The following is a 20,745-nucleotide window of genomic DNA, read 5'->3' on the forward strand; positions in this document are numbered from 1 at the left end:
AATTGGAACATCGCAACCCAAACTCAGGATCTCAGATCTTTATTTTAAAAAGTGTATTTCCCCAGTACTGGAGTGTTTGTACATTTACACACACACACACACACACACTCACAGAAACCCATTTCTTCAAAAAGAAATGATACACAGATAATGTCTATGATGTGCTGATAATGGACGAACAGTTCAGCTAAAATGGTGGGGAGATGAATTACAAATTGCTCAGGGCACCAAGGGCAGAAGAACGAAGGCCTGGCTAGAGGTGAACTTCCACAGAGCTGCAAGGAAAAGGTGAAAACTGAAAACCTTCCTAGGCCTTGTTCACGAGCGTCTAAAACAGGGTGTCAAACTCACGGCCTCACGGCATTGTCACGTAATATATTGGGACTTTTCTCCCCTTCGCTAAACCGGGCGTGGGCATGGCCAGCCAACAGTTACGCATTTGGCCCGCGGGCCGGGAGTTTGACAGCCCTGGTCTAGAAGTTTTACCTAAGTGAGACCTTCTTCCCTCAAGTGAAGAAGTCCAGTTGCCTGGCTGATCATTTTTGAAATGGTTCCCTGTTCAGTTAATTAACTATTATATAGTATTGAAAAAGAAAGCTTCTGAAAACAAAACTTGCAATGTTTTGCAAAAGTCCATCATTGTCCCTCCCATTTTTCCTCCTTTTCCCTGGGAATTACCTTGCAACTCCTGACGACACAAGGTGAGGTACGGTGGACATCAGACAATGACACTCTGAATCCAGACACGACAATCTCATACCAACATCCCCCACCCCCCCACCCCTTAGTTTCAGAAGCAGTCAAATTTACATGCTGGCACCCTTTTCTTTCCTAAGAGTAGTTTGAGAAGCACCGTGGAAAATCCTCCCGGGGGCGGGGTGGGGTCCTGCAGGACTCAGTTCAGGGCATTGGTGGCTAAACAGTCACATAAGGTTCTCTTCTCCACTTTGAAGAGCAGCGTCTCCGTCTGTGGGGAGGGGAAGAGAGCAGGAGACAAAGCGGGTGAGTCAATCTCTCATTGCAGCCTCTCCTGGTTACAAATGCAAAGAAACCAAATGCAAAAGAAAAAGGCATGTCACGTGATTTTAAAACTCTCTTTTATGCTTAGTTTAAGACAAATCTCGCCATGCTACACAAAAACGGGCCTGTCCTTATTTTAACTATGGTGATCTAACAATGCAGCAGAACTAATTGAGACCAATTGCTACTTTCCTGTTGGGGAAGGAAGATGACTCAAAAGCTATGAAACCTCCCCAAGCCTTCAGTCTCCTGTCCCTTCCGATGGATGAGAAGCCCTTCAAAAGCCTCCCTGGTCACTAAGCACGGCTTCTAACGGCTGCATTAGAAGAACCCCTGGACAGTTTGGCTTTTCAGTTTCACCTGAAAATATCCAGAGGGGCAGAGAGGGCCGCTTTCCTAAGTAATCAGAAATTGTACAAAGTCACGGCCGAACGGCGAGATCTGTGGGCTCCCCTCCCGACTCTGAGTTGGCAGGAAACAATGGTCAAGTCCCAGCAGCCGAGCTTTCCAGGGTCCCTGTGATTGTAATCTGTGGGGCGCTTTAAGGGCCAGGACCGGTCAGTTCCTCGGTCTGACACCAGCCAGCAAGAAGAACTGGAATCGGAGGGGTGGGGTTGGGCAAGGGATGCCCAGGATGGGGAGGGAGGGAGGGAGGGAGGGGGCCTGAGTCAGTTTTCCAGTTGCCCAGCTGATGGTCCTGAAGCAGAGGAGGGACATGGCGTGAGTCAGGGGGGAGCTCCGTGGCCCATTGGGAGACCCCTCTCCATTTCATTGCCGATCCCTCCTCAGCCTCCCTAACCTCTCAGCCAGTGATATTCAGAGACTGCCTTTTTCCAAGCTGAGGGTGAGCTCTGCGTTCAGAAACAGCCGGTGTGGCAGTCCATGCATGGTGAACTCTACAGGGGCTGCAAGAACCTCTGCAGGGCTCCCTTCCGCCTAAGCCCACCTCCTCCCAACTTGCCTGGGCCTTTAACCCCCATTGCAACGGGATGGCCATGGGTGTGGTTGTGGTTAGAGCGTCCAGTGGAAAATACAAATTGGGATTGGAGAAGAGAAAATGGCAGTAGAGGCCAAAAGATGCAAGGAGGACCGTGTCGGTGTTCTGACCCAGCTCCCCAAACACGGCAAACCCCTCTGTGGCTGAAGCAACGATTCCTTTATGAGGAGCCCCAGCAGCCCCAGCAAAAAGTTTCCCTCTTGCTGCAGGCTAAGAAGTCCGTCTGCCTGAGAGATGAATAGTTGTCTGCCCCATCTCAACCCACTGCCTTTTATCCCCAGAGCTAGGGTGGGGCTTCACTAATAGCAGTGGCTCTTCTGTCCCAAGGACCGGCCCCTAGGTTTCCACGGCTCTCCTCTCCTCTGCCTTCTGCACATCTGCATGTCAGGCACTGGGCCCAGCTCTTCCTCCGCTTCCTCATCAGCCACCTCCAGACCTGGGAGCTGCTGACTCTCCAATTGAGGGCTGACAGACGGCCCAGGCTCTGCCTCTTGCCTGTATCTCTGACAGTTCCATTCCCTCTTCTCCTTCGGAGCTCTCAGGTTGCCTTGAGGCTCACCCTGACTCCCATGCCGCCTCCGCCTCCTCCTCCTCCTCTGATTCAGCTGCTGGAGGGGCTGGAGGCTGATAGGCCACAACAGCCAGCCACCGGAGGGGAGGCAGCATGTTTGTAACAGCCTAGAGTGGCCAATGGGAGCCGGGCAGGTGCAGCTCACCACATCATCACCAAGGTCACCAATGAGGGTCAGCAAACTCGGGAGAAGAAAACTACTTTCAATCTGACCCAGTCAAAGACAAATAAGCCGTCAAGGCTGCCTCTGGAGATGAGACGAAGAGAAAGTTATGAACAACGGCCAGCAAAATGTCCTGGTGTCCTGAGGTCTGGGAAGATGAGCCCTGATGAACTACCTTTACTCTTCAGAACTTAACTGCACAACCCTGAGCTGCAAAAAGAGGGGGAGGGGTTCACCAAAGCTCAATGGATCATCTGCCATCTCCCACCAATCCTGACCCTCATCACATTTCCTGCAGCCCTTATCGAGGGAAGCCAGCTATCTCTTTCCAGTCACTGTGCTCTGTGTGTTAACGACAATGAAAGTCGCTTCGAAACAAGATGGGTGGCCAATGAATTAAATAATAAATAAATGTCATACTCGTGAATCTAAATTGTACGCCGTCTTCTTTAAATCTTGCAAAGCCCTCTGCATGAATTCAAAGGCATGGCAGTCAACGCAGGGACGACCTAGAAGTGGATTTTAATGGAAACATTTAAAGAACATGAAATATTACAGAACGTGTCCAGAGCGAGTACAGGCAGTCAGTCTGTGGCATTGTGCTAATCTCCGAATCAGAAGAAGGCCGAATGAGTAAATAAAATAAAAAGGCAGAGGCTCAGAACAGACCCCTTGGTTGGGACTTCCAACATGGCCAGAAGGAGCACCCATACAATACATTTTAACTTTCCTGGCTCTTCAATGGTGGGAAGCTCTTTCTCTCAAATTCTGGAAACATCCCTTGGCTTAACACAGGAGAAGTATTACAATACCTTTGGTAGAACTTTTGTTTCAAAAGTTCCTATAAAATATCACAATCAAAGCTAGACAATAAAAAATCTAAACACATTCCTGCAAAGTTAATATTACAGACATTTGGAGACAGATACCACCAAAATCGCCACGATGTAAAAAAGATGTGGAGACTCTAGAAAGAGTGCAGAGAAGAGCAACAAAGATGATTAGAGGACTGGAGACTAAAACATATGAAGAACGGTTGCAGGAACTGGGTATGTTTAGCTTAAGAGAAAGAAGGACTAGGGGAGACATGATAGCAGTCTTCCAATATCTCAGGGGTTGCCACAAAGAAGAGGGAGTCAAGCTATTCTCCAAGGCACCTGTGGACAGAACAAGAAGCAATGGGTGGAAACTAATCAAGGAGGGAAGCAACTTAGAACTGAGGAGAAATTTCCTGACAGTGAGAACAATTAATCAGTGGAACAGCTTGCCTCCAGAAGTTGTGAATGCCCCAACACTGGAAGTCTTTAAGAAGATGTTGGATAGCTATTTGTCTGAAACGGTATAGGGTTTCCTGCCTAGGCAGGGGGTTGGACTAGAAGACCTCCAAGGTCCCTTCCAACTCTACTATTGTATTGTATTGTATTGTATTGTATTAAAAAGAGGAAGAACCTATACAATGCCTAGACAAGACCAGAATAAACATGTGTTTTTACCAAACAGAGCAACTTAAAAAAGTTTGCTTTGGTGGATTAATATGGCCGGGAAAAAGAACTGGAAGATAGAGGCAGAGATAAACGAGGGACTAGATCACTGAAGGATCACCGAGCCTGTAAAGATGAAGTAAGGAAAGCTAAGGCTCACAATGAAGAAAGGCTCGCCACAAAAGTAAAAAATAACAAAAAAAGCTTCTTCCAACATGTTAAAAACAAGAAAAAAGTTAAGGAAACAATTGGTCCATTGCTGGAAGAAGGTGACAAGCAACAGGGAGAAAGCAGAACTATTTAACTCATGTTTTGCCTCTGTCTTTACACAAAGGGATAAAACAGTCCAACCTATCAAAAGCAGCACCACAAAATTAGGAACACAAATTGAAATAGGGAAGAAAATGGTAAGTGAGCACCTGTCTACCCTAGACGAGTTCAAATCACCAGGACCGGATGGATTACACCCCAGGGTTCTGAAGGAACTGGCAGATGAGATCTCAGAACCACTGAATTATATCTTTCAGAGATCCTGGAACACCGGGGAACTACCAGAGGACTGGAAAAGAGCTGATGTGGTTCCCATCTTCAAAAAAGGGGAAAAAATAGATCCAGGAAACTACAGACCTATCAGCCTGACCTCAATACCAGGAAAGATTCTGGAAAAAATAATCAAGCAACGAATTAGCGAACACCTAGAAGCAAACAAAGTAATAGCCAAAAGCCAACATGGATTTGTCAAAAACAGATCATGCCAGACTAATCTTATTGCATTCTTTGATAATGTGACAAAATTAGTGGACCAGAGGAATGCCATCGATATAGTTTACTTGGACTTCAGTAAGACATTTGATAAGGTAGACCATAACCTACTACTAGATAAAGTAGAAGAATGTGGGTTGGACAGCATCACCACCAGATGGATTCGTAACTGGCTGACCAACCACACTCAACGTGTAGTCCTCAATGGAACTGCATCTACATGGAGGGAAGTATGCAGTGGAGTACCCCAAGGCTCTGTTTTGGGCCCAGGACTCTTCAACATCTTCATCAATGATTTGGATGAGGGAATAAATGGGGAACTCATCAAATTTGCAGATGACACCAAGCTGGCAGGAAGAGCCAACACTCCAGAAGATAAGCTTAACATACAGAAGGATCTTGACAAACTTGAACATTGGGCACTATCTAATAAAATGAAATTCAATGGTGAAAAGAGTAAGGTTCTACATTTAGGCAACAAAAACGGAATGCACAGGTACAGTATAGGTGGTACCTTGCTCAATAGTAGTAAATGTGAAAGGGATCTTGGAGTCCTAGTGGACAACCATTTAAATAGGAGCCAGTCGTGTGCAGCAGCTGCCAAAAAAGCCAACCCAGTTCTAGGCTGCATCAACAGAAGGATAGAATCAAGATCACGTGAAGGGTTAATACCACTTTATAATGCCTTGGTAAGGCCACACTTGGAATACTGCATTCAGTTTTGATCGCCACGATGTAAAAAAGATGTGGAGACTCTAGAAAGAGTGCAGAGAAGAGCAATAAAGATGATTAGGGGACTGGAGACTAAAACATATGAAGAATGGTTGCAGGAACTGAGTATGTCTAGTTTGATGAAAAAAAGGACTAGGGGAGACATGATAGCAGTGTTCCAATATCTCAGGGGTTGCCACAAAGAAGAGGGAGTCAAACTATTCTCCAAGGCACCTGAGGGTAGAACAAGAAGCAATGGGTGGAAACTAACCAAGGAGAGAAGCAACTTAGAACTGAGGAGAAATTCCCTGACAGTGAGAACAGTTAACCAGTGGAACAGAAATTGCCTCCAGAAGTTGTGAATGCCCCAACACTGGAAGTCTTTAAGAAGATGTTGGATAGCCATCTGTCTGAAACGGTATAGGGTTTCCTGCCTAGGCAGGGGGTTGGACTAGAAGACCTCCAAGGTCCCTTCCAACTCTGCTATTGTAAGTTAATGACTGAAGGGAAAGGGATTTTGGTTGAATGCATTTCAGTGAAGAGCTGCTCACAAATTCCAACCTTTTATTATTTTATCAAGCAAGAAATGAAACAGGAAGGAAAGTACGTTTTGCTACACTCTCAAATACCTTATGCAACATTTTTTCTTCTACAACCCTTACTTTCCTGAGAATCTTTCGGTGAGGATTTGGATTCTGAATTTGTGACTCTGCTTTTTATGCCATAAACTGCCTGTCAATCCACCTGAGCATGTCATCAGGAAGTAATTACAGAAACAGTTCACAGATGGTACAATATTTCTTTGATGGTGCATTATACTAATCAAAATATTTTTAGATTGGGCTGGAAGTGGTTTGCAATCAAATTAATGCCTCTGGTGGCAATCCATAACCATTGCATGAATTAAAAAAAAACAATAAAGCAGAGAAATCATGCCCAAAAGCTTGATCATTCTTCTTTGGCTTCCCCAAGACATGGAAAAAGTCGCAATGAAAAAAATTCAGTGAATATATTTAATTAGCAATTTTACAATGCGCAGATTTCAATTCCTTCAACTCCCTCACCAATACTCTGGGAACTCTGGGGGAGGAACTCTGGGAAGTGAGCTCCACACTCATTCAAACTGTAAAAGTTTAGAAACACGACTCTGGAGTACAAGTAAGTTTCTAAACTACTGGTAGCACAAGCAAGCTTTTCTGTCCCGTATGCTAGCTCTGATTCAAGAAAGAAGTACAGGTACCCCTCAACTTACAACAGTTCATTTAGCAACAAAACAAATTTATATTGTGTGCAAGGTAAGTGCAGTCTGTGATCCAGCTTGAGAGCAAAGATTACAGGTGCACCTGGAAGGTTTGAATGTGCCTAAACAACAACAACACAGGGGCTGCAATAGGTTGGTATAGTTGTTGGCTTATTTAGAAGGACCCACTCTTCACAAACCGAGGTTCACCCCAAAAGTGCACACAGGGGTCCCTGCTGCTGATGTGTTGATTTGTGCCGCTCTTATTGCGTCCGCGGATAACCGCCCTGCCGCCCTGTTTAGGGTGACCCGCTCCCTCCTATCACAGGGGGCGCGGGTGGCGCCCTTGCAGGGTAGAGCAGAGGAGTTTGGGGAATATCTGCAGGACAAAGTCGCTCAGATCCGGAGCGGATGGGCCCCCTCCAGTGGCCCGGATGAGCCGTCAACAGTGAGTCTTGTAAGACCACTCTGGGAGGAGTTTGACTCTGTTGCCCCCGAGGATTTGGACAGGTTGCGTGGACGGCTGTGACCCACCACATGTTCAATGGACCCGTGCCCCTCCTGGCTGGTACTGGCATCCTGGGAGGTGACACGAGGCTGGCTTCTGGGCCTGGTGAACGCTTCATTGGGTGAGGGATCCTTACCAACTGCCTTGAAAGAGGCGGTGGTGAGGCCCTTACTCAAGAGGCCTTCACTGGACCCAATGGAGCTGGCTAATTATCGTCCAGTCTCCAACCTTCCTTTTTTAGCGAAGGTTGTTGAGAATGTGGTGGCGCAGCAATTTCCACGACACCTTGACGAATCCGAATATCTAGACCCACGCCAGTCCGGCTTCCGACCCGGACACAGCAGAGACAGCCTTGGTCGCGCTGGTTGATGATCTCTGGAGGGCCAGAGATAAAGGTTGCTCCTCTATCCTGGTCCTATTAGATCTCTCAGCGGCTTTTGATACCATCGACCATGGTATCCTATTGCGCCGGCTGGAGGGGATGGGAGTCGGAGGCACCGTTTTACGGTGGTTCGGCTCCTACCTCTCCGACCGGTCGCAATGTGTGTTGACGGGGGGGCAGAGGTCGACCCTGAGGTCACTCACTTGTGGGGTGCCACAGGGGTCGGTCCTCTCGCCTCTCCTGTTCAACACATATGTGAAGCCGCTGGGTGAGATCATCCGTGGTTTTGGGGTTGAGTACCACCTCTACGCTGATGATACTCAGCTGTACGTTTCAACCCCAAACCACCCCAGTGAGGCTGTCAAAGTGATGTCCCAGTGTTTGGAAGCCGTCGGGGTCTGGATGGGGGACAACAGACTCAAACTCAACCCCTCCAAGACTGAGTGGCTGTGGCTACCGGCACCTCGGTTCAGTCAGCTAATTCCAACGCTGGCCATAGGGGGCGAACAACTGCCCCCTGTGGAACGGGCGCGCAATTTGGGCGTCCTCCTAGATGCCCGGCTGTCAATGGATGATCATGTGGCAGCCGTGGCAAGGGGGGCGTTCCACCAGGTTCGCCTGGTGCGCCAATTGCGCCCCCTCCTGGACCGGGATGCCCTACGCACGGTCACTCATGCACTGGTGACGTCTCGCCTGGACTACTGTAACGCTCTCTACATGGGGCTTCCCTTGGGACGCACCCGAAGACTGCAGCTAGTCCAGAACGCAGCCGCGCGGGCGGTCATGGGGAGTACCAGGTACTCCCATGTGACATCGCTCCTGCGTGAGCTGCACTGGCTGCCTGTGGTCTTTCGGGTGCGTTTCAAGGTTTTGACCACCATCTTTAAAGCGCTCCATGGCATAGGGCCCAGTTACCTGCGGGATCGCGTCCTCCCACATACATCCCAACGGCCAATTCGCTCTCACAGAGAGGGGCTTCTCCTGGTGCCGTCCGCTAGGCAATGCCAGCGGGCGACGCCAAGGAGTAGGGCCTTCTCTGTGATGGGCCCAACCCTCTGGAATGACCTCCCCCCCGACATTAGAACTACCACCGACTTCCGCTCCTTCCGGCAGAAACTAAAGACTCACCTGTTTCGACTGGCTGGCCTGGCATAATTTCAACGCCTATCTCCTGGCATCTATATTTTACTGGTTTTTAAGGGTATTATTCTATAGTCTTAATTTTATTGGGTATTGGGATCTTAATGTCTGTTTATTTTAATTACTTATTAGCAATACAGTCCTGCACATCTTTTATCCTCCTCTTATCCATCCATCCATTTTATATTTGCATATATATATTCTCCATGTAGTAATTTTAATTGTTTTAATTTTGTACTTTGACATGGACTGTACACCGCCCCGAGTCCCTTTTGGGAGAGGGGGCGGTCTATAAGCGCTAATTAAAGAAAAGAAAGAAAGAAAGAAAGGAGAGGTGAAGTTTCATACTTACTTTCAGCAGGAATCGCTGTTCCTGATTCTTCCTCAGCCGTAGCAGCCTTCGTAGAAATCAGCCCCATCATCAGAAGCAAAGGGGCCAAAAGTACCACCTTCCTCGTGCAAACAGCGAGCATCTTGCTAGTTAATCCTTCCTCCTTCCTAGGAGAAAAAAGGAAAGGTGATGGATAACAGAGATCGTTGAAAGCTGAATGTAATTTGGCTGAATGAGATTTGTTTTTAGCAATCCAGGTGAGTCAAAACTACAAAATTAAGAAATCGTAAATCAATACCACATTCTTACTATCTGACACAATGAATTAAATTATCTTTAGCTACACCTTTTCTCATGAAATCTGTGTCATTAGTAGAAATAGAAGACAGGATGAATAATAGAATGTCATTAAATAAAAGTAAGCAGTAATAACAAAAGCAAGAAGTAATAATACCAAGAGGTTTCTTAAAAGAAAAGTGGTGAAGTATTTTCCTTAGGACTGTAATATTTCCATTCTACTCTCTCTACATATATATATATGGATATAACTGTCAAGGGAGGAGATAATTTCAAATTGTAACACTTCAGTTCCTAAGAGCAGCAGTGTCCCAGGAGCAGTCACAGTGGCATGGTCAAAAAAGTCAAGATGGCCACTGTGCCTGCACACACAAACCACGTCTCAACCCCAAAGCTGGTTCTTGGCCCAAAAGAGATGGACCAGAAGGCAGAATCTCTGCTGCAAAGTATTTCCGATCAACATCTGCATTTATATCCATCTCTTATTTGGTTCTACAACTTTAGAATAGGTTGCAACAGGGAGCAGAGTAAAAATGCCAGGGGAGTAATGATATACATCAAGCCATCTAACCCCAGAATTTCAGCAGAACGCCGCGACATCTTACGATGTTTTCAAAATAATGTGACATCAATCGCAAGCTTTGAGATATAATTCAGCAACCGCTCTTGATCCCTGTAAGGGAGGGAGATTGCATAGCTGTGGGGTTTCATAGCCTTAAACCATGAAGCGTTGCTATGAAGAGTCAGGATATTTGTGTGCAATTAACTAAAGAAATTACATAAGAATGCAGGCTAAATATGCATAGGGGGAAAGAGCACTATTTCGTCTTTCAGAAGTCAGTCAAAATTATGACACCTCAACAAAACATCCTTTGCCCACAATGATCCCACAGCAGCACCAATAAAAGCAAAAACCATTTTCTGCTTAAAAATAAAAGGTCTTATTAGTGCCCATCTTTCCATTTCCCCCCTATCATCCACACATGAACACTGTATTCCGATGTGGTGATCAAAATGGGTTTTTATATCCATTTAAAATGTGTGGATCAGAAATGTGCAGAGACCCTACATTTCTGCCCTTGTAGTAGCTATGGTAGCAGAAAGTCCCCCCCCCCCCTCGTCTCCTTCTGACAGCTGACAGCGGGGGCTTCCCTCTTGCTCAAGTGGGCCCAGGTCTTCTCTTTCCTCAATGCGAAGCCTTGCCTCATCTCCAGCCCAGGGTGGTTTCTCAGAACAGCCTCTCGTCCAGAAAAGGACTGGAGAAATCACCTGTTCTCCACCCAGGATCTGGCGACTGCCGGGAGGGCTCCAAACCATGCACCCTAGCAGAGTGGATGACACCTGGCTAACACAGGGCACGGCCTCTTTGCAGCTAGCTCGTACCTCAGGGAATTCCAACAAAGCAAAGATAGAAATACCTGCTCTCTCTCTCTCTCCCCCTTGTCTTTGTGATGGCCGCTCTGAATGGCTGCCGCAGCTGCTCTAGCGCAGGATGTGCAGTGCTGCCTTTGAGCAGGCGCACTGCTGCTCTTTATTCTTTCCCAAAGGATCTGCCATGGCAACCATGCAGAGCCCCAGACTCACAATGGCCTTGCTTCCCCGGTTGTGTTACAAAGGGATGGCTTTTAGCACATCCCTTAGTCCTTTAGTGTGCAGCGTAAAAAATATATATTGTGGCAGGGGAGACCGGAACATGTGCGTGACGCATATGCCTCCGCGAGCGACCGCTTCTTCAGATGCAACGGAAATCGAGTATTATTACCAATGGGGAAAGGGAGACACAAGGAATTATCCATGGCTAATATTTGAGATTAGATTAGTTCAGTGAGAGACGTTCTTGGCCTGATTAAAATGTAATATGATGTGATAAGTTATCTTAACTTTTTTACTCCATTAAAGCTCCAACTATAATTCCAGTTCACCTTTCTTTTCAATGAATTTTTCATACCTTTTCAAAACAATAGCCACTCGATTACAGAATGATTCGATGAGCCCAAACGTTCCCACTGTGGGTTTTGGAGCCACAAGGGCTCTTTCTGGGCACTATGGGTTAGCAATTGCACTTATGGTATGGAGTGCTTTTACAAAGTGGTTTACAAAGTCAGCCTATTGCCCCCAACAATCTGGGTTCTCATTTTACAGGCCTCGGAAGGAAGTCCGAGTCAACCTTGAGCCAGTCAGGATCGAACTTCTGGCAGTGGGCAGAGATTGCCTGCAATGCAGCATTGTAACCACTGGGCCACCAGGGCTCTGTGGGTTAGCTTTGCTGGTTGTCTGCTTTATGTCAATTTTTCATCTTTGTTTTAATCACTATATTATGTATCTGGGTTTTTCTCTGCGAAATCACCCGGTGGCTGAAAGTCAGGAAGTGTAACAGATTCAAACTGGACCACCCCATGATAGCTTTTGTAAAGAATTTACCCCTTTCTCCATACAGGCAGTCCTCGACTGAGCCCAAAACTTCTGTTGTTAAGCGAGACATTTGTTTTGGCCCGTTTTACAACCTGTAGCCACAGCTGTTAAATAAATCACTGCCGTGGATAGTAACACGGTTGTTAAGTGAAGCCGGCTTCCCCATTGACTTTGCTTGTCAGGACGAGTTGCCGAGTGTCCGAATTTTGACCACGTGACCATGGGCTGCTATGAAAAAGGGTCATAAGTTACTTTTCTTCATTATGGTTGCAACTTTGAACGGTCACTATAAATGAACCGATGTAAGTCGAGGACTGCTTGTATAAAAGTATGGCTGGCTGGGGAATCCTGGGAGTCCCCCCTGTTCTGACCGAGGATGAGGGTGGGCCGCGGCTGGCCTTGGGGGGACTTCCTTGGCTGCTCCCCTTATCACGGGGGCTCTTTCCCGTCAGTCTTCCCTCAGGAAAGCCAGGGAAAGCCCCGAGGCGGAGGAGGTGCCGTTTCCCTCCTGGGGAGGGCTGGAGATACACCGGGAGGGGAGGGGGCGGCTCTTTCGGCGTATAAACGGCCCTCCCGCGTTCTCCGCCGAGGCCCCACATCCCCCAGCCCATCTCTTCCTCGTCCGAATCCCCGCAGGAGCCGCTTTCACCGAGCGGCAGCCGCTGAGGGGAAAACGGTCGAAAAGGGGGCCTCCATTTTGCCGTACGGGAAAGCCCGCGCGCGCGGGCCACGCCCCCTCCTAACTCGGCCATTTCCCGGCCCTCCCTCTCTCCCTCCGCGCGCGCCGCCATCTTGCGTTACGGACGGCGCGCTTCCCTGTGGAGGGCCGGGTCCTCGCTGGGCGTCCCCCTCCCCCTCCCTTAGGTGTCCTCGTGAAATGCCCGCCGCGCGCCTCGGCTGGGCCCCAAGATGGCGTCGATGCGGGAGAGCGACACCGGCCTGTGGCTGCACAACAAGCTGGGCTCAGCCGACGAGCTGTGGGCGCCCCCGAGCATCGCCTCGCTGCTCACCGCCTCGGTCATCGACAACATCCGCCTCTGCTTCCACGGCCTCTCCTCGCCCGTCAAGCTCAAGCTGCTCCTGGGCGTCCTCCACCTGCCCCGCCGCGCCGTCGACGAGGTGAGGCCGCCCCTCTTGAGGCGAATTCTCTTTGGGGGTGGGGGGCTCCCCTCCCTGGCTCCGGGGGGGGGCTCCGGTGTGTGTGTGTGGGGGGGGTGTCGGTTGGAGGGCAAGAGGATCTGATCTCTGGGGGGGAGGGGTCGGGGGGGTGTCTCAGCCGAGCCTTCCCGGTTGGGCAGCGGCCTGACTGACCCTCCGAGGCCTTCTGGGGATTCAGGCCAAGATCCCACTGGCAGCCCTCGAAATACAACCGTCCGTTTAATGACCGTTCAAAACCGCAACGGCACTGAAGAACGGAATTACGACCGATTTTCAAACTTAACGACCGTTGTAGAAAAAACAAAACAAAAAAAAACCCCTGGTCATGTGATCAAAAATGGGACATTTGGCAGCTGACTCCTATTTAGGACGCCACAGTCTCTCTTTGCGACTTTCTGACAAGCAAAGTCAATGGAGAAAGCTGGATTTGCTTAACAATCAGTGTGACTAACTGAACAACTACGCTGATTCACTTAACAACTGTGGCGAGAAAGGTCGTAAAATGGGGCGCAGTTAACTTAATAACAGTCTTGCTTAGAAACAGAAACATTTTGGCCTCACCTGTGGTCGTAAGTCAAGGACTACCTGCATAAACGTGTTGATGGGGCCATCCGAAGGCCATTGGGGTGGTTGTTATCGCAGTCCAGCCTGTGCCTCAGCCCCTCCAGAGTCATCTTAAGGGCCAGGGGCTTCGTGAAGGGGGTGGCCGGGGGAAGATCTGGGGGTCCCTGGGCTTCAGGGTCTCGTACAACGAAAGATAGTGAGGATCGACGTCTTCTGTGCTGCTCCTCGTTTTGTGGGGCGATCTGCTTTGCGGAGGAAATTTGGAGCAGGAGAGGAACGTCAGGGCCTGGCTGTTTCCCTTGATTTTGGAGAAGCTCATGGCTCCGTGGAGGGGAGACCACCAGGAAGCGCCCCAGGTTAGACTGCGATGCTGAGAAATCAGGAGAAGAGGACACCCGTAAAGAAAGGTGTATGGATTCAGAAGTGGTGGCTGCAAAACGTGTATCTTGGTGCAGCTCCGGTAACATCTTCCAAACTGGAATGAGTGTTTTCCTGTCACTGGGACTGCCATAAAAAGAAATCCTTCTGCCAGACAGCTACAGACAGGGGGCCAATGCTGGCCTAAGGATTTCTCGGAGGCCGAAGGTGGAGGTGTGATCCGTCAGGTTGCCTGGCTCAGGAGCCATAGGTAGGAGATCAACTCCCCATGGAATCGCAAGGACTCGGGTGGTGAGAGGCCGGAGCCTGACAGGATGCCCATTTCCAAGAAGCAAAGACCTCAGTGCCCCTAACCTTTGGCTGGGCTACTTGAGTGGCCTCCAGAGATCACCCCTCTCTTGGAAAGAACTCTCTGATGTTGGCCTTCTATTCCTGCATTGTTTGCCTCCTGCTCTCCTCAGAGCAACATATGGAACTCTCTGCCAGTTGACGACTGGACTCTCACCAGTCCTACTTGCCCCTCTGCCTCACCCTATTTTGAACTGATGCCGCATTGGCCTTCTAGCACTCCTACCTGGCTCCCTTACTCTGGACTGGATTTCTGGTTAGCTGCATCTGGGTAACAGGCCTGATGTCGCTTTTTTGTGTATTTCCAAGTATGTGTGAGTCTGCTCAAACTGCTTTCTACCTGCCTTTGGGTTTGCCTGGCACAAGTACACTGGCTGCAACTCGCTCCTCAGTGTTTACTCAGCCTGGAACAAGACAAAGTATATTTCCTGCTACAGGGCCAGATAAGTACTGCACACCTGTGCTTGCAAACAACTTTGGTCTTGTTGGCACAGAAGTGATGTGGACATGTCTGGGTAGTCACATGGCCCTTTACTTTGCATTCCAGAAAAATCATTTCTTAGCAATCCAGTTTGTCTGTTTCTTTCTCCTGTTTCAGCATCCCTCCCTCCCTTGGACAGGTTAATTAAAACTGCCTCCTTAACAGGGTTCCTCTTTGGATTTGTTGGTATCACAGTTCCTGTGTTTCCAGTCTTCATGATAGATCATATGCTGGTTTGGGAAAATGAGGCTGGTTACCTACAGTATTGCTCTTGATAGAGATGCATAGATTAGGGGAGGCTAGTCAAGATGTCTTTGAGACAATTGGCGAAGGGAGCATTTGCCTGGGAATTCTGTTTGTAGCCTCCAATGTTTATCATCCTGAATTCTGTAGAGGAAATGTAGACTATAAATATTCAGTGAGTCATTCTACCCTACTAAGAAGCAGGTAGAATAAATATCAAACTGTGTTAAAAGGCCTGGATGAATAAATAGTTCTTACCTAGTGCTCAGAATTCTTGGAAAAAAAGTTGAAAATAACTTGTTTCTTCCCTACATAACAAATTGTAGATGAGCAGATGCACTTTGTGTCCAACTTTTCTGGCAGAAACCTGGCCTGGAAACAAGGAACCAAATTTTCGGAGCTCAGACTAGTAACTTTTATTAGTGGAAAGATGAAAGTGTTCCAATGAGTACTTTCCTTTACAGGTGGGCGAATTAAGGTAGCTCAGTTCTCATGATCTTCCAACATCCTGGGGAGGCGACTCGGCCTCCATCTGTAGGTTGCTTGGGAACAGCCGGTGTCGCCTTACAAGTGTTGAGAATCCGTCTCTCCCTGTTTGGTTCAGGAATGCACTGAAAGTGCATATTTTGCTTTAAAACTGCTTGTGTGAGGAGGGTGCAGCTATTCGGATCCAAACCAGAAAAAAGGGCTTTGAGGAGGCTGAGAGAGCACTCCCAGGAAAATGTGAGCTAAAGATTTGTGGGAAGCAAAGTCCTGGTGCCCTGCCCAATGTCTCCTTAATTCCTATTTCCCCCTCTCTGTCCAGCTACATTGTAGACCCAGGGCTAGAGGGGAAAAGCCACCAAGGCATAAATACAAGAAATGCTTCCCACTTCTAGAAAAGCACCTTTTCTGCTTTAGACTTAACTGCACTGAGTTGGCTTCCATGCTTAAGAAAGACCATAACTCTGCCACCCCAAATTTGCCCCTGCTGTTGTGTTGCATTATTATTAGTTATTAGTCCTTAAAAGAACCTGGATGAATCTTAGCTGCCTGTCCTGAACAGGAGACCAGGTAACTAGCCAGAAGGGAAACCAGGTCAGGAATAGAACCACAGAGATTTTATGAAGGAGCTGTGGAGCTGATTGCCTGACTTTGGGGAAAGGCTGTTGGGCTTGAATGAGCAGGAGTGTGTGACTTTTCCTCAGGGAAGGTGTTTGCTGAGGTGTGAGGAGCAGGAGGGGTGTATAAGGGCAGCTGATTGGTCATCCAGTGCACAAGCCAGCTCAAAGTGCATTCCTTGGAAAGGGGCCGGGTAGGTGGGAGCCTATGGTCAGAAGGAGGAAAGAGAAGAGCTAAGAGGAGTGGGGGGAGGGTTTATCAGAAGGAGGACCAGACCATCCTTGTGCCCTGCTAAGGGTTGGAACCCTAAGGTAGACGTGTAGGATTGAGTACCGTGTTCGTTCCCTTTGAAATATGCTTTTTACATACTTTACGCTTGAAATCTTGTCTCCCTTGACTGAAGAATCTGGGGAAAGGTTGCAAGCCAGTTTTCAAGAGTACAGAGGAAGGTTCATTAAAGAAGGGGAAGAGAGGTCTCCTAGGAAAGCAGGGTATCAGCTGTTGTCCAGGAGTGTAGGATGACCCCAGAAAGAATGAAGGTGTCCCCATATATATATATATGCTGGTTTTGTTGTATTCGGGTCTTTTCCCGTGTAAGATTGAGATTGTCTTTGCAACGTTTTGGCAAGATCTCACCTGCCGTCTTTCTGTAAATCTTGGTGGGAGGGGATGGGGTGCTGGCTTTGTTTCAGTAAGTGGAATGATTGGTTGTGTGGTTGTATCATGATTGGTAGATTGGTGCTGATTGGTGCTGGCTGTGTGTGCATTGTTGTTTTGTATTGTAACGGCTTGGGTGGTGGGTGGTGTTCGTTTGTTGGCTAGGGCTGGTTTCCAGATGTTTGGTAGGCGGGAGGTATCATCACATTTATTCATGTTGTGGGGGTGTTTCTCTATTTCGATGGCTTCCATAATTATTCTCTTGTTGAGGTGTTCTGTTTTGGAGATTAACCTGGCTCCTTCAAAGTTGATTTCATGTCCTGTAGCTTTAAGGTGCTGGAAAAGGGAGGAAGTTTTTTCTTTTTTTCTTACTGCGTTCTTGTGTTCTGTGACTTGTGCATTTATCCTCCTGTTTGTTTGTCCTATATATATTGCCGGGCAGATTTTGCATGGTATTTCGTAGACTCCTTGGTTTTCTAGCTGGATTTTGTCTTTGGGGTTTCTTAAGATGTTGGCTATTTTTTGGTCAGTGGTGAAGGCTGTCCTGATATTGTGCTTGTGGAGAATGTTGCTGATTTTATCTGTGGTGCCTTTGATGTAAGGGAGGAGGGCGATGTCATTTTCCTGTTCTGTGTCTTGGTTTTTTGGGGGAGTCTCCTTTTGGATTAGGTTGGTGATTGTTTTTCTTTGGAATCCATTGGAGATTAATACATTTGTGAGTTTGTGTAATTCCGTTTTCAGGTGGTCTTTGTCGGCTAGGCGTTTGGTTCTGGAGATGAGGGTCTTGGCTACAGAGTTCATCTGTGCAGGGTGGTGATGGGATTGTGCATTTGAGTAGCGGTTGGTGTGTGTGTTTTTCTGGTAGATGGTGTGTCCTAGGGAGCCATTGGGTTTTTTGTAGATTAGGACGTCCAGAAAGGGAAGTTGGTTGTTAGCTTCTATTTCCATGGTGAATTGTATTTTGGGGTGTAGGCTGTTGAGATGTGTGAGGAAGTTGTCCAGTTTTTCTTTCCTGTGTGCTGGTTTTGTTGTATTCGGGTCTTTTCCCGTGTAAGATTGAGATTGTCTTTGCTATCTCAATCTTACACAGGAAAAGACCCGAATACAACAAAACCAGCATACCTACACCCGTGAAAATCTACGAATACATATATGTGTGTGTGTGTTGTATTTGTACTGATAAATAAATAAAGGGTGACCTTCCTCCCATATTTAGGCATACCAGGGGTTGTAATACAAATACATACATACATACATACATACATACATACATACATATTCATACATATTCATATTCATATTCATAAACCGCAAACCAACTACTAAAGTTCTCCAAAACATCTTAAGTAAACCAAAAGACCCATTGGGCCAAGGAGAAACAAAAAAGTCACCTACAACATAAGTGCAAAGACTATAACAGCGCTAAGTAGGTCAGGCTGAAGATTAGCAGAGTGCATCCATGCACACCAACCAGCAGTCAGAAGATAGGATAAAAACTTCTTAATTGCACAGGATGAAGACAAATTTCACCAAAGTTTCATCATGGAGACGGTGAGCATTCCAGACCACATAAAATCAAAAAACACTAGATAATTTCTGGAAGTCTGGCACTCAAACAAATCACCATCAACAGGCACATATAAATATAAACTACATTTATATATTCTTCAAAATAACCAATTAAAAACAAAGTAAGGAGCAGAATACATCCTCTCCAGCAGCCAGCAGTCGGATAAGGAGGGATTAACACCAGACAAGCAACCAAGCAGAAAACAACATCCTAATCAAGGAACTAACAAGGAGAAAACCATACTCCCACTGATACTGACAGAACCAGCTACAAGGAGCAAACCCCACCCTCCCGGCTCTATGATGATGTTACCCAGCTGGGTAGTGAAATGTACTCTAATAGTATATAATGTATATCACCCCCATTTTATCAGAATATAAACTGAACTCCTTCAGGAATCCACTCCAAAGACTTGTGTGTTGCCTTCCGGATACCTTTCAATAGAAGGTCCAGAATTCCCAACCTGCCTGCTCAAATCTTGCCCGCAGGGCATTCTAATAACCGAATTCCATCTGTGATCAGGTCAGCTCTGGATCTGCCGCTCTTTTGCGAGGCCCTAAAAACTTGGGTTTCTGCCAGACCACAGAAGCGTGATGCAGCCTCCCCCCCCCCCCCCACGCCTCTTGGCTTTGGGGATGGCCATTTCAGGATGCTCAGTTGCTACGCGTTTTGTATTATTTGTGTGACTTGGTTTTTTTATGTCCTATGGAAAGCTTCCCAGAGTCATGGACAGGCGTGCTATGAATCAGATAAATAAAATTGTAGAGTAATCTTATTTGGTTGGCAGCCAATATTTTGAATTTTAGAACCTTGAAATCAGATTGGGAGAGGCTGCATATTCATCACATATTCAAATTGTGTGAATGGTTTCTTAATATAGTAACTAAAATTCAGGAGTCCCAAATGGGCTTTTCCAAAAGGCAACTGGACTTTCTTGAGTTTTTTCCCCCTTTGAAAACAATTCGCTTCTCATCCTAGAAGATTCTTTAGTTCTCAATGAAGAGAACTGAAGAGCTGAATAGAACTGAAGAAGCTTCTGGGATGAGAAATGAAATGTTTTCAAAGGGGAAAAAACCCCCAGAAAGCCCAGTTATCTTTTGGGACAACCATGACCTGGATGATGGTTGAGAATCTCCAGAGACATTTAAAATTCAGGAGCAAGGTATTTTTTTCTGCAAATTTTGGGCAATGGGAGGGGAAATAATTGAATAATGTTAACTGCAACTGCAAATTGGAAAATAATAATACATGGCAATTGTATAAACTTATTGATTATGCCATGCTGTACAGTAAATAAGGATATTTTCTTTTTCAAATTATTCATTGTGAAAGACATTTGGACTGCTATAAGAGCAGAAATTGAAATATTGGATTGTGGGATTGCAGAATATGTAAAATATTTTAGAATTCATGAACTCTCTATGCTCAACTGGACCTTGTTTACGTTTTCCTTCTTTGCCTTGTGACATAATTGTCATCTGCATTTGTAGCCAAAGTGGAGAAAGCATGCAAACTCTTTCACCTTTGGTTGTTTTGGGAAAAGCAGCTTTTTAATCTCTGCCTCGAAGGTTGCTTCATCCTCAGTTTACAAAAAAAGGAAAAGATAGTTTTGATTACCATGGTAGCTCACTTGCGAGAAGAGGAGGAAGGCAGTTAAAGAAAACTTAAAACTTGTTTGAAAGGATAGATTAAACAGATGCCGAATATGTATTTATCCATATGAATTGGGGAAAAAAACCAACACCAGAACGAAATGAGGGCATAAAATGACATTTGGCAGGTAGCTAAACCTAATAATAATTACACCATAAAAAACATTTATATAGGAACAGGCCTAAGAATTTGGATCACTTTCATCTCCTTGACTTGCCTGAGTTAAGAGTTTGATGAAGTCCAGTTGATGCTTCTCTCTGAGATGAATTTTCTTGGTTACCTGCCAAAACATGCCAGCTATAAAAAGCTAATTTTCATTTTCATGAAGTGTTATGATAAAGCTAATGATGGACTGCAGCATAGTACTTTTCACCTGTTTCATATCTAGTCTGAAACTTTTCTGTTGAGGGGGAAACCTGCAGATGGCAGTTTCTACCAGCTGCAAAAACGAATGTCTGTTCTTTAAACAAATAGATGCCCTTCTCGGCTTCTCACGGCCTTTGCGTCGTGTTTGACAGTAGGTAGATTAAAGAGCATAATTTACTGATAAATCTCCCAGATTCAGTTCGTGGGTTCT

At 46.7% G+C, this 20,745-nt stretch overlaps 2 protein-coding genes across 4 annotated transcripts in view; one reads left to right on the forward strand and one right to left on the reverse strand.

The window, feature by feature from the left end:
• On the reverse strand, positions 1-13,160 carry NICOL1 (NELL2 interacting cell ontogeny regulator 1). 3 transcript variants are annotated; one of them, XM_081946592.1, is made up of 4 exons: positions 13,026-13,160; positions 9,328-9,473; positions 3,172-3,260; positions 1-967 (listed from the first exon to the last, which is right to left on the reverse strand). In XM_081946592.1, exons 2-4 carry the CDS (start codon positions 9,446-9,448, stop codon positions 896-898), a joined length of 282 nt encoding a protein of 93 aa, XP_081802718.1. In that variant the 5' UTR covers positions 9,449-9,473; positions 13,026-13,160; the 3' UTR covers positions 1-895. The 3 variants fall into 3 exon arrangements, with proteins under 3 accessions (XP_081802718.1, XP_081802719.1, XP_081802717.1); XM_081946593.1 differs by lacking the exon at positions 13,026-13,160 and adding an exon at positions 11,022-11,220; XM_081946591.1 differs by lacking the exon at positions 13,026-13,160 and adding an exon at positions 10,175-10,218.
• NELFA (negative elongation factor complex member A) overlaps positions 12,866-20,745 on the forward strand; it is a 24,039-nt gene continuing 16,159 nt past the window's right edge. Inside the window, exon 1 of the mRNA XM_081946590.1 lies at positions 12,866-13,134. Within this exon, the coding sequence (XP_081802716.1) occupies positions 12,925-13,134 (210 nt within the window). The 5' untranslated portion in view covers positions 12,866-12,924. The remainder of the gene's footprint in view (positions 13,135-20,745) is intronic.

This window comes from Natrix helvetica (genome assembly GCF_964273705.1).
Source record: "Natrix helvetica genome assembly, chromosome: 3".
Classification (NCBI taxonomy): domain Eukaryota; kingdom Metazoa; phylum Chordata; class Lepidosauria; order Squamata; family Natricidae; genus Natrix; species Natrix helvetica.

What these genes read in the sequence shown, in the direction of transcription:
- NICOL1 (XM_081946591.1), bottom strand. Translation starts at nt 10,203, where the DNA reads ATGTCGCGGCGTTCTGCTGAAATTCTGGG. An exon ending in CGTTCTGCTGAAATTCTGGG is followed by an intron (nt 9,474 to 10,174) that starts GTTAGATGGCTT and finishes TTTTTCTCCTAG; the next exon opens with GAAGGAGGAAGGATTAACTA. An exon ending in CGTACAATTTAGATTCACGA is followed by an intron (nt 968 to 3,171) that starts GTATGACATTTA and finishes CCCTCCCCACAG; the next exon opens with ACGGAGACGCTGCTCTTCAA.